General features: G+C 65.2%; 4 protein-coding genes across 4 annotated transcripts; 2 read left to right on the top strand and 2 right to left on the bottom strand.

Annotated features, from left to right (window-relative positions):
* Positions 1–6: 6 nt before the first annotated feature.
* SERF2 (small EDRK-rich factor 2) lies at positions 7–602 on the top strand. Its single transcript, XM_057422682.1, has 3 exons — positions 7–49; positions 202–310; positions 417–602. Exons 1-3 carry the CDS (start codon positions 43–45, stop codon positions 478–480), a joined length of 180 nt encoding a protein of 59 aa, XP_057278665.1. The 5' UTR covers positions 7–42; the 3' UTR covers positions 481–602.
* A 2216-nt stretch (positions 603–2818) lies between these two features.
* SERINC4 (serine incorporator 4) lies at positions 2819–6257 on the bottom strand. Its single transcript, XM_057422686.1, is given in 12 exon segments — positions 2819–3096; positions 3540–3767; positions 3769–3830; positions 4050–4122; positions 4257–4383; positions 4454–4549; positions 4775–4986; positions 5048–5141; positions 5225–5304; positions 5373–5551; positions 5856–6002; positions 6102–6257. Coding segments are annotated over 12 exon segments (1605 nt in total). The 5' UTR covers positions 6192–6257; the 3' UTR covers positions 2819–2879.
* A 370-nt stretch (positions 6258–6627) lies between these two features.
* HYPK (huntingtin interacting protein K) lies at positions 6628–7517 on the top strand. The gene is made up of 4 exons (XM_057422684.1): positions 6628–6851; positions 6996–7051; positions 7170–7221; positions 7352–7517. Exons 1-4 carry the CDS (start codon positions 6666–6668, stop codon positions 7445–7447), a joined length of 390 nt encoding a protein of 129 aa, XP_057278667.1. The 5' UTR covers positions 6628–6665; the 3' UTR covers positions 7448–7517.
* A 317-nt stretch (positions 7518–7834) lies between these two features.
* MFAP1 (microfibril associated protein 1) lies at positions 7835–11633 on the bottom strand. Its single transcript, XM_057422683.1, has 9 exons — positions 11526–11633; positions 11221–11440; positions 10515–10644; positions 10069–10256; positions 9460–9568; positions 9228–9388; positions 8821–8980; positions 8554–8643; positions 7835–8450 (listed from the first exon to the last, which is right to left on the bottom strand). The coding sequence occupies exons 1-9, from the start codon at positions 11602–11604 to the stop codon at positions 8268–8270; spliced, it is 1320 nt and encodes a 439-aa protein (XP_057278666.1). The 5' UTR covers positions 11605–11633; the 3' UTR covers positions 7835–8267.
* Positions 11634–11646: the final 13 nt, after the last annotated feature.

The raw sequence follows: 11646 nt of genomic DNA, 5'->3' as shown, positions 1-11646 counted from the left end.
CGGGACGTGGCGGCGGAGCGGAGGGCGGGAGGCAGCGGAGCCATGACCCGTGAGTGCGGGCCGGGACCCCCGGGGGGACAAGGGGGAGGGCGGTACCGTGGCCCGGGCGCGGGGCCGGGGCGCGGGCTGGGCCGTGGGGCCGGCGGTAGGCCCTGGGGCCGGGCCGGGCCGGGCCGCGCTGAGGCGGCCGCGCCGTCGCAGGCGGGAACCAGCGCGAACTGGCGCGGCAGAAGAACCTGAAGAAGCAGAGCGACTCGGGCAAGGGCAAGCGGCGGGACGACGGGCTCTCGGCCGCCGCCCGCAAGCAGAGGTGAGCGCCGGGCCGGCCGCGCCGCACCCTCCCTACCCGGTACCCCGGCCCCTTCCCGCGGGTGGTGCCGGTACCGCTGCCAGCCCCGCAACGTGCTCTCCCGCAGGGACTCGGAGATCATGCAGCAGAAGCAGAAGAAGGCCGACGAGAAGAAGGAGGGCGCCAAGTAGTGCGCGGCCGGGCCGCCAGCCGGCAGGATGCCCAGCGCAGCCCCGGGGCCGCGCCGCCCCGGCAGCTCCCTGCGCCCACCTTGGGCCTGCCTCCTATTAAAGTAGCTCGTGGAGCCCTGCAGGCCCCGTTTCCTCCCTCCGTGTGTCCGGGCGGGGGGGCTGGGAGCGGGAGAGGGCACCGGTGCTGCCCCCCCCACCCGGAGGGAGCGTTCGCGCTGGTGAGGAGCGGGGATGGACCAGGCGCGGCCCCTGTGGCGCGGAGCAGCTGCATCTTCGTGGTGAGGAACAAAGATGGGGCCGGGCCCAGCCTGGGAGAGCTCCGGGCATCCCCCGGGGGGTGGGGGCAGAGCAGCCGGTGTGTGGGGGTAGAGGGAGGTGGGGGAATGGAGGCAGGGCAGGATTGTGCTGCAGAGGATGTGCTGTGGTGGGGAAAGAGGCGCAGGGTGATGTGGGGCTGGGCCCAGGGAGGTGACAGCTGAGCCTGGCACAGGGAGAGCTGCCTGCTCCACAGACCTCTGCAGGCACAGTCGGAGCAGGGATTGTCCATGAGGGGGTACAAAGCAGCCAGCGCGTCTCCTGTGCAGCTGCAGTGTGGAGCTGCCTCGGGGGGGGATGCTGAGGTCCAGTGCAGTGCTGTGGACCTTGCTCTGCTCCACTATCCTCTTTGCTTCCCTGCAGGGTGAGGAGCAGCAGCAAATGAAGTTTGCTCCCCATCCACTCGCAGCTGCTTTATCTGGAAGCCCATCCCTGCCAGGAGGGACACCCAGAAGCTGCTCCTGTGCCTCTGCATTGGCTGGAGCTTGAGGGTGCTGGGGGCAGATGCTGAGGGTGCTCTCAGGATGTCTCCTCTGACCTGGTTCTCGCAGAGGTGCAGCAGGGAGCTGGACTGCCGGTGCCCCAGTCCCCTGCCAGCACCATGGGACAGGGCAGTGTGGGTTTCCCCTTCTTCCTGCACCCCTGATGGGACAAGTGGTGATGGGGTGCCCCTGCCCCGCAGCCTGGCTCTTTGCACCGGATGGGGAGTTACCGGTTTGCTCTGGTGCAAGGGCAGGAAGCTTCCTCCTGCTGAAGCGGCTGACAGAGCTGCAGGGTCTCTGCCTCACCTCTTGGGGCCCTGCTGGGTGACAGATGCTGTGTGAGGAGCCCAAGAGCAGGAGCTGCCAGGAAGCAGAGCTGTGTCCCTGTCCCCAGCCCAGGTGCAGTTCCCTCGCCTGGCTGCCCTGGGAGTCCTGTGCTGCCGAGCGAGGAGGCTGTGTCCACGCTGGTGCCACTGCAGCCCAAGCCTCCATCCTCCCAGGCGCTGTGTCTGGAGTGGGTGGTGCGAGGAGCCGCCCCCCAGTCCTGTGCTGAGGGCAGTGCTCGGGTGGGGGTGGCTGCAGCTGAGGCTGCCTCCGCACTCCCTGTGCATTTGTGGCCAGTACCCTCCACGTAGGTAGCGAGGGGCTGTGGGTTCTCAGCCATCTCTGCAGGGCCTGATGCTCCTTGCAGGGACAAAGCAGCCCCTGGGGATGTGTCCCCTTGGCTGGCACAGGGGCCACATGGGTCTCCCTGACTGGCATCTGTCCCTGAGCCCCATGTGGGTCCCAGCACCTCCTGGGCAGGGTACAAGTGGCAGAACCCACTGCTCCAGTTGTGGACCCCATGGTGTCTGCACCAGACTGGACCTAAGCATTGCCTCCCCAGGTGATGTCCTCACCTCCTGTGGGACTGTATCTGCTGGCTACTGCAGGCCAGTGGGCTCAGGGCTGGTGTGAGCCCTGGCTACAGGTGTTAGTGCCCATCCTGCACCAGCCTCCAGTGCAGGGCTCACTGGGTGATACTGGTTCCCATGGAACCACCCCACTGTATTTGCCACATGGGCCTGGAGCCAGTACCGCACCTTCTGGCTGGGCTCCCCCAGTGCCCCACCTCATTCTGGTACCTGAACCAGTACCCCCAGTGCTCCCAGCTCAGCCACACCCTGGATTGTGCCCCCCTCCAGTAGAACTGCCCTAAAAGGGCCTTGGCTGCTGTTGCTGCATGGGCAGAGCTGGTGCTGGGGGGGACAGATGGCACAGACTCAGCTCAGTTTTATATCAAAATGTACTCAATGAGCTATATACAACGAGCACGCTGCTGGTGGGGGAGCAGGGACAGGGCGCTGGCTGGGGCAGAGCCCCAGGTCAGGGCAGTTGGCGCAGCAGGAGCTGCCCCTGCCCAGAGGGAGCCCAGTAGCGCCCAGGCTGAGCACCCACCACCAGCTCGCTTGGGCCAGTGCAGCACAGGACCTGTGTCCCTGGGAGCAGCCAATTCCCGTGTCCCCTTGGGCTCCCAGATGCTGCCGTCTCCTGGGCCAGGGGGGCCCAGGCACGGGGCACAGCAGGGACCCCGGGGCTGGGCACAGTCCATCCCAGCAGGGGCTACGTGGAGACGCTGATGCGCTGTGGAGCACGGCGTCGCCGCAGGATGCGCATGGCCGGGCTGCTGCGCCGCTGCTGGGGGGGGCTGCGGAGGCAGAAGGGGCTCAGCAGCAGCCACAGGTAGAGCAGGACGCAGGCCCAGCACGAGGACACCTTCACCCAGAAGGTCGACCAGCTGCCATGCGTGAAGGTGGTCTCCAGCACCACATTCTCGTAGCTGGTGGGACAGCGCAGGCGTTGGGCGCCCGATGGACACCGACACGGGGCTCCCAGTGCCGCTGCAGCCAGTGGGTCACCCTGTGTCCCTGCAGGCACATGGCCCTGGGCATGTCCCACCTGCCTGGAGACCCCCTGGCCCCGCAGACCCCAGCCCGACTCCCTGCAGCGCACAGCTGCTGTTGTTTGAAGTGGTGCTGGTCTGTGGGTGCAGAGCTGGGTGCTTCCCAGCGGGCACCGGCTCAGTGACGGCACGACCCGGAGCAGAGGGACCGTGAGGAGTGAACCATTGGAGCCTGAGCCCGTATGGGTACGAGTCAGAGCTGGCAGGGTGATGGCACTGCAGGGTGATGATGCTGGGGGTGACAGTGCTGGCAGGGCTGCATGAGCAAGAGGGAAGGGGAGCAAGAGCAAGAAGAGTTGGGCAGGAGCAGGGAGCTGTACCTGAACCAGTTGGTGAGGGTCATCATGACATAGAGCGAGGCGAGGAAGAAGACGAAGTGGAAGGCTGAGTAGCTGTAGACCACCTTGTCTCTCTCATCCTGGATGATGCACTGTTCCCTGGCAGGCTCCTCTGCTTGCTCACCCATCTGCTCGGTGCCTGGGAGAGCACCAGGCCACGGTGGCTCCTGCAGCCCCTTGCAGCAGGCTCTGCCCTCCCACCAGCAACCCCCTGCACCCACCTCTCAGCTCCTCCTCCATCTTCTCAGGGCAGCAGAAGCAACAGGAGGGTTTCTGCAGAGAGAGCAGTGTGGTGGCCACTGCTGCTGAGCCCTGCTGCTGGATCGGCCCTGCCTGGCACTGGGGCTGCTGGTGAGGTGCTGGTGCAGGCAGGGGTGCACCATGGGCACCCCTGTGCTTGGCTGGACAAACCTGGCCCAGGGCTGTGACGGGGGCTTGGGGCGGCCGGAGGACACAGGGCACAGCTGGGGGGCAGCATCCCACTTTACTCACTTTAAACTCAAAGCTGTAGACTTTGACCATCCAGAGGGGTCCGAAGACCTCAGCGAGGTAGGAGGCTTCATTACTGTGCCCAGGAGATAGGCAGAAATCATAACACAGGCACTCACCACCCTGTGCCAGGCCCCCAGCCTGCCCCATGGATCAGACACAGCTGCAGGAGACCTGTGCCTGTTCTGAGCGCCCCGTGGGCACACGCACCATGCAAAGAGCACACAGGCATACATGATGGCAGTCCCCAGGATGGCAACTGTGGTGTCCTCCGTCTGCAGCTCATCCTGCTGCAGGCCCGGGAAGCAGACTGTGAGGTTCTGCCCCTTGTAGAGCACTGCGGAGAGGCAGAAGTGGGACGGGCGCTCGCCCAGCACCGGGCTGCCGCAGCAGGCAGGAGCACCCACCTCTCTCCGGGGGTCGGCTGGACAGTGCGGAGAAGGTGAGGTACATCACGTAGCAGCTGATGATTGAGGACTGCAGCAGCCCTGAACGTGGCTGCTCTGCAAGGGTGGGGTCAGGGTGTCACCGGAGTGCCATGAGCTGCTGGATGGGCTCCACGTGGACCCCGGGAGCCCCTGCATCAAGGCGCACGAGGGGAGCTGTGTTGTCCCCAGGTGCCCAAGTGCTGGCCCTGAGCTGGGAGCCCACGGCCACCCCCACAGGCACAGGGTGCGGCCAGGCCTGCCATGCCACGCCACGCCAGTGCTGTGCCATGCCATACTCACTGAGCCGCACGCAGGGCGTGATGGAGATGAAGGACATGATACCACAGAGGCTGCCGTTGACAGTGAGCAGCGCCTTGTTGAGGTGGCAGGCAGCCGGGTGCGTGTAGTACTTGTAGAGGAAGGAGAAGGCCGCGGAGGCGAGGGTGTAGAAGGCGGCCGTGGCCAGCAGCACGGCCAGGTACCAGCGCTTGTCCTGCGCAGCGCCCGTCAGCCTGTGGGACAGTGGGTGAGAGGGGGCAGTGGTCCTGTGCCCGCCCAGCGCCCGGCACTCACCAGTTCTTGTTCCAGGTGTGCGCGAAGGCGGTGATCAGCACCAGCTGGATGAGGATGAAGGCAAAACCCCCGCAGACGCCGGTGTAGTGCCAGGCTGGGGGCAGAGGGCAGAGCTGGGCTAGCACAGGGCCCAGCGCAGGGCATGGGCTGTTGGCTTGGGCGCAGCGCGGGACGCACCTTGGATGAAGCCGTCCTCAGGGATGAAGAAGCTGGCGGCACAGAGCCCCAGCAGCACCAGCATCTTCAGCAGCCAGAACCTGCAGGCAGTGAGCGTCAGGGACACGGGGAGCCCGGCAGCACCCAGCCCCTGCTCTGTGCCCCGTACCCGTTGTGGAGCCGCGCACGGCAGCCGGCGCTGGAGCGCACGTTGAGCAGCAGGGCGGCCTGCGCCAGGTGGAAGCAGGCGGTGCCAAAGCAGACCCGGTACACGGCCGAGGATCCCACCAGCTGCTCGCAGTCCGTGCCCCCGGGCAGGTGTTGGCACAGCACCACCGCGAAGGGCACCTGCAGGCACAGGACAGGGAGGCTGGCAGGACCGGCACCCATCCAGCACCCTGGACTGACATCCCCAGCGTTACCAGTACCTTCTCCATCCCCAGTACCTCTTGGGACCTGTCACTTCCAGCATGCTGCACAAGTCCTGTATCTTCAGTAACCCTGGCACCCCTTCCCCTTGGCATTCCCAGCAGCCCTGTTACTTCCGATGTTCCCAGTATCCCAGTACTCCTGGCTCCCCTGGCACCCCCAGTGCTCCCAAGACCCCTGGGACCCCCAGCACCCCGGGTGTCATCCCAGACCCAGCTGTCACCTTCTCCCTGACAGCCTGGGCCACGGTGCGGGACAGCATGAGGCAGCACACGGCAGAGGCCAGGACGTGCAGGAGCGTGTAGAGGATGCGGGTGCTCGTGGACACACGGAGCCCGTGGCAGGGGCTGCAGCCACAACCACAGCACAGCTGGGGGGGGAGGGGGGCACGGTCAGTGGGGATCCCAGAGCTGCGCCCTCGGCCCGGCACCCTCCCCCCGGCCCAGCCCCGACCGTCCCCTTGTCCCACCTGGCAGAGCAGCGAGTGCAGGAGGCGGCCCTGTGCCCGTGTGCCCACCATGGCCCGGCTCGGCTCTGCTTGCCCCCCCGCTGCCCCCATGGGATTAAGAGGATTGTCGGCTCGGCCCGCCCCGCCATCTGCTTGCTGCTGCCGCCTGGCAGCCACTGCTGGGCGCTCTGTGCCGAGCCCGGCCAGTGCGCACTGTGAGCCCTGGCCACGGGGACCCTGGCCTCTTCACCGCGCAGCGTGGGGCCTGGGCATGGCTGCGGGGGTCGGAGGGGCGCTACGGCTGCAGCGTCCAGGCTCCCCCTCCGCAGGGAGAAGGCTGCACCAGGCTGTTTGCCTTCACCGCCCCGTCCCACGCCCTCACGTGAGCGGCGCTGCGGCCGCTTCCGGCTGCTCGGGGTCACCCCGCGGCACCGACCCCGGCCCCCCCCCCCCCCCGGAGCGGGAGGACGGCGGGGGGCGGAGCGGAGGAACGCCGGGGTCACCACCCGCTGCTTCCGGCGGCCTCACGTGACCGGAAACACGGTCCCAGCCGCGTCGTCACGTGAGCGGAAGGGGGCCGGCGGCATGGCGGCGGAGGGAGATGTGGAGCTGGAGCTGGAGACGGAGCCGAACGGCGGCGGCGGCGGCGGCGATGGGGCAGGCGGGCGCGCGGCCGAGAAGCCGCGGAAGCACGACAGCGGCGCGGCCGACTTGGAGCGCGTCACGGACTACGCGGAGGAGAAGGAGATCCAGAGCTCCAACCTGGAGACGGTGCGGGCGGGGCGGGCCGTGACCGGGGTGGGGCGCGGGACGATCCGGGCCCTGAGCGCGGCCACCGCGGAGCCAGCCCCGGTGCCTGTCACGATGGGCACCGCCCGGTGCTGCACAGGCCGGTGACTGTGCTCGTCCTGACAGGCCATGTCGGTGATCGGAGACCGGAGGTCCCGGGAGCAGAAGGCGAAACAGGAGAGGTAACTGCCTGCACTCGCTCGTGGGTGCAGCCGCTCCGTGCCCGGCTTGCACCGGGTCGCCCCTTGGTCACCGGTGAGAGCTGTCAGTCAGCGGGGGTTCGTCTGTTTCTTGCCGCAGGGAGAAGGAACTGGCAAAAGTGACCATCAAGAAGGAGGATCTGGAGCTGATTGTGAGTGGGGGGCGGCATCCCAGCCTCCGGGGACAGTTCGGTGGCCACACGCTGGCTGCACGTGCAGCCGGTGCACAAGTGGTGGCCCCGTCCTGCGCCGTGACTGGGTGTGCTGCCGCTGTCCCTGCAGATGACGGAGATGGAGATCTCGCGAGCGGCCGCGGAGCGCAGCCTTCGGGAGCACATGGGGAACGTGGTGGAGGCTCTCGTCACTCTCACCAACTGAGTGCCAGGCGCAGGGCCGGCTGCAGCTGGATTCTGTGTCCCTACACAATAAAGGTGCGGTTGGGAGCAGGTGTCACTGTGGTCTGTGTGGCCGGGCGCCTGCCTTGTGGGTGCCATAGGGCACACGGTGCTGATACATGGGGCCCAGCACTGTGCTGGTAGCCTGGAGCAGGATGAAGTGACCTGCAACTTGCCTGAACACTGAGACTCACTGCTCTTCCTGCCTGTAACCTCACCCCTCTTGGGGCAAGGGCGCTGTTACCATCAGGGTGCAGTGACAGCCATACGTGTGTGCTGCCCGATGCCTCCCTGGCTGCACCAGTCCATCCTGGCTTGCAGGAAGGTACAGAACAGGATGGCCATGTTCACAGACAACAGCCAGAACGTGTAAGAAAATGATGACTTTAATCAAACCCACCCCCCTGTACGGGTAGAAAAGCCAAGTCCTGCACAACCAGGGAGAAGAAAAGGGGTCACTGAAACAGGGCCTGAACTGAACAGGGAAAGTACAAGCCACAGGGACCAGGCAGGTATAAAGTCTGTTCATCCCTCCAGAAGCGGGTGCACTGGAGTTGCCGTGCTCCCTCACAGCCCCGCTGGGCACTGGTGAGGCTCCTGGGGTGGCTTCCGGTGGGATGCTGGTGGGACCATGGGCCTGGCCAGCACGGACAGGCTGCTGTCCTGCACAGCACCAGGGCAGGGAGCCCGCCAGGTCACGGCAGTACAGGGAGCAGGGAACTACAGCAGAGGAAGGGTTTGTCACCACGCAAGTCCCGGCACAGTGCCATGTCCTTCCCGTCCCTGCCTGGGCTCCCACTGCATTAAGTGGTTTTTCGCTTCTTGGCCGAGGGTCTCTCGAAGACGTCCCGAACACCCGCCGCTTTCTGCTTGAAGAACTTGGTGTTCTGTGCACTCTCCTGGCCCCAGGCAGAGTCAAAGGAGGTGGTGTCCTGGTCCACCAAGTGCGTGTACTTTGTCCGCCCTGAGCGCCCGAAGTTCTTGACCTGGGGAGCAGCAGAGCTGATGAGGAGCTGTTCGGGGAGGACGTGGGGACCCGCTGCTTCGCCCTGCCCCACGAGGAACCGTGACCCCAGCCAGCTCACCCACCTGCATGACTTTGGGCAGGATCGTCTTGTTGAAATGGTCCTCGAGGGTCGGGGCACTGAAGTCCCTCTTGTACACCTCCTCGTCCTCATCCTGTGGGGCAAGCACACACCTGCTCAGCTGGCACGTCCCCAGCAAGCACCGGCAATAGTTGAGGAGAGCCCCTGTGCCACCAGAAGGGCACCCCCAGCCCCATGGTACCACAGGGGGAAGTCGTCCCCATGGTCACAGCCCCAGCCTCCAGCGCAGCCGTGCCCAGGGAACACTCACCATGAAGAAGGCGCCGCGGTGGTAGTACTTCTGCAGGAACTTGTACTTGCCCTTCACTGCCTTGTTGGTGATGACCTTGCCATTGGCCCGCAGCTCGGCGCGGCGCTCCTCCTCCGTCAGGTTCCGCATGCGCTCGATCTCTGCCTTCTCCTTCTCCATGCTAGGCAGAAGAGAACCCCCTGAGAGCCGCATCCCACAGGGATGGCTGCTGCTGCCATCCATGGCGTTACACATCGGGGGCCTCTGCAGGGGCACAAAGGCCCCCCAAGGGTGGCAGGAGGGGCTCTGGGTGCTTGGTCCAGCCAAGACCATGCCGCCGAAGGGAAGCCCAGGGAACAGCTGCCTCCACTGCCCGCAGGACCTGGGCTGCAGGCTTCCCTCCTCATGCCTCTGGAGACAATACTTACGCTTCTCGTTCTTCTCGGTCCCGTTTGATGCGCTTCAGCTCACGTACTTTCCAGGCCTCATACTCCTCCTCATCATTCTCATCATCTGTATCAAGTGCATCCAGTGCTGCCAGTGAGCGCTTGTTCTCCTCCAGCTCCTTCTTCGCTTCCTCCTCTACGATCTGCAGCAAGGAGCAAGCTAAGCTCACTGCAGCAGCTGCCCCCCAGCAACCCACAGTCTGCCCCATGGCACCTTGAGTGTGTACTTGCGCCTCTCTTCTGCCAGCCTCTTTGCCTCCTGCTCCAGCTCCTTCTGCTTCAGGGCCTCTGCTTCTCGCTCTTGGACTGTGATCCTGTCCTTCCTGCAAGCAGGGACCCCAACCACCTTCAGCCCTGCCACAGGCCAGTGCAGCCAGACAGCTCCTTGCAGGCTTCTCCCCCTTCTGCACCACAGCTGCTTCCAGCCTTTACCCTCTCCAATGGCAGGCTGAGACCCAGGGCCCTCAACCCCTTCCAGTGTCACCCATGCCGGGGCTGCTACACCATTCCCCTTTGGCTGCCAGCAAGCACAGCACAAGAGCAATGGGAGAGCAAGCCACCGGCTGTGGGGCTCAGCCCACTGACAGCTTGTGTTTGCCACCATACGGCACTTGCACAAGGGTTCCAGTCAGACCCCGCTGCGACTTCAACCTGCAGCAACCTGATGAAGGGCAGGGATCACCCCACACTCCCCAGCTTTGCCCTGCCAGGATTTGACCATCACACTCCCCCACGGAGGAAGAGGAAGCCACAGAAGTGGAGTCTGCATGGCCCTGGCTCCCGTGACCTCACCCAGGGTGACCCACACGGCCACAGCACCCACTTGCGGATGAAGACGGGCTTGAGACGCGGCTCCATTTCGTCCTCACTGTCTGTGTATTCCTCGTACTCAGACTCTGACTCGGACTCTTCTCCAGACCGACCCTCATCTTCCAGCTCCATCACTTCCATCTCCTCAGTTTTCCTCTCCTGTGCTCGCTGACGCATCATCCCGCGCCGGCGCTCAATCTCCTGCACAGACAGACACAGCAGTGGAGAGCGGCCCCGCTGCCACTGCCCTCCGACTCCTCTGTCAAACACATGCAGTACTTGTATTGCTGATGACGAGACTATATATCCGTCCCATGCAAGAGGACAGTGTCCCACCAGCTAAGTCACAGCCAGCTGTGACATTCGTCCAGCTCCACCAGACATGTCTGTGCAAATGGCAGGTCCAGCCTGTGCCCCTCAGAGGTCTCCCATGGCCATTATTCAGCTCTACAAGCTCACTTCATCATCAATCTCCTCCTCTTCCTCCTCGCTGGTGTCCTCCCGCTCCAGGCGCCAGGCTTCCCCCTCCACTTCTGAGTCGCTTTCTCCAACCACTTCAGGCTCCACAATTTTACGGTGCCTTGCCAGCCTGCAACAGAGCAGTTAAACAACAGCCAACGTAAAGAGCCTGCAAGAGGCTGGCTACTCGGGGCTTGTCCCCAGCGAGGGCATGGAAAGCGCTGGAGCTGCTGAGTGTGGGCAGAACCCAACACATTCTCTCCTGGGGCTGGAGTGGCCGGGCACCGGCAGCTTCTCCCTGGCGATGCTCTGAGCAGGAGCAGAGCTCCAAGCTGCAAGTCTCCCCGTTACCAGAACCAAAAAGAGCAGCAGCTCCAGGGGAGGTGGCAAATGAGTATACTTCGCATGATGCCGTCCCTTCCCACTCCGCTGAGCCTCTGCACACCACATTAATGGAACCTGTTTTCACTCACACCCCCCCAGCTGCACCCAGACGTGGGGATGTGCCCTGGGAGATGGGGACTCCCGCACAGATGGGGCCTGCGGCACAGAAGTGAGAGCAATCGGAGGCTCTCCTGCACTGCCTGCAGAACGTTCTCAGCTCCTGCCTGCTGCCCCTCCCCGCGTGCGGCAGCGCGGGGTCTGCACTCCCCAGCCCCTGCAGAGACGATCCCGCAGCGGGACGTGGCGCTGGCCCCGCACTCACCGCTCCTCCACATCTTCAGCGATGCGGTTCTGGAGGCGGCGCAGGCGGGGGTCGTTGGCGAGCTCCTCCTCCTGCTCCTCGGGCTCCACCTCCTGCTCCTTCGCCTTCTTGATGAACTGGAACTCCTCATCCTCCTCCTCCGAGGACTCCATGGGCGCGTAGTCGGGCCGCTTCCCCGACACGTACCGCTTCACCTTCACCTTCTCCATGGACAGCTCGCCTAAGGGCGCCCGGGCCGTTACCAGCGGCCCCTCGTCCCCGAGCCTGCCCCGCCGCCGGGACCCGGCCGCGCCCCCCCCCCTTACCCTTCTCATTGCGGACGGGCACGGCGCCCGCCGTGGACTGGATCGGTGGCTGCTTCATGAGGGCGCTGGGGACCGCCATGGTGCCGCGGGGCCTGGCTGATCCGCGCCCGCCGCACCGGCT

The sequence above is a fragment of the Pezoporus wallicus genome, unplaced genomic scaffold (genome assembly GCF_028554395.1).
Source record: "Pezoporus wallicus isolate ANWC-B61680 ecotype Strahan unplaced genomic scaffold, APGP_CSIRO_Pwel_v1 contig_13178, whole genome shotgun sequence".
Lineage (NCBI taxonomy): Eukaryota > Metazoa > Chordata > Aves > Psittaciformes > Psittacidae > Pezoporus > Pezoporus wallicus.
The sequence above is the reverse complement of the archived record's forward strand: the minus strand, read 5'-3'. Positions and strand labels throughout refer to the sequence as shown.

Bases quoted from the DNA above. Each gene is read 5' to 3' on its own strand.
- SERF2 (XM_057422682.1), top strand. The intron at 311-416 runs GTGAGCGCCGGG...GCTCTCCCGCAG, and splicing joins GCCGCCGCCCGCAAGCAGAG to GGACTCGGAGATCATGCAGC.
- HYPK (XM_057422684.1), top strand. From the start codon at position 6,666: ATGGCGGCGGAGGGAGATGTGGAGCTGGAGCTGGAGACGGAGCCGAAC. The intron at 6,852-6,995 runs GTGCGGGCGGGG...TCGTCCTGACAG, and splicing joins AGAGCTCCAACCTGGAGACG to GCCATGTCGGTGATCGGAGA. The intron at 7,052-7,169 runs GTAACTGCCTGC...TTCTTGCCGCAG, and splicing joins CAGAAGGCGAAACAGGAGAG to GGAGAAGGAACTGGCAAAAG.
- MFAP1 (XM_057422683.1), bottom strand. From the start codon at position 11,604: ATGGCGGTCCCCAGCGCCCTCATGAAGCAGCCACCGATCCAGTCCACG. The intron at 10,645-11,220 runs GTGAGTGCGGGG...GCTCTGTTGCAG, and splicing joins GCTGAAGATGTGGAGGAGCG to GCTGGCAAGGCACCGTAAAA. The intron at 9,569-10,068 runs GTGGGTGCTGTG...CCCTGCTTGCAG, and splicing joins AAGCCCGTCTTCATCCGCAA to GAAGGACAGGATCACAGTCC.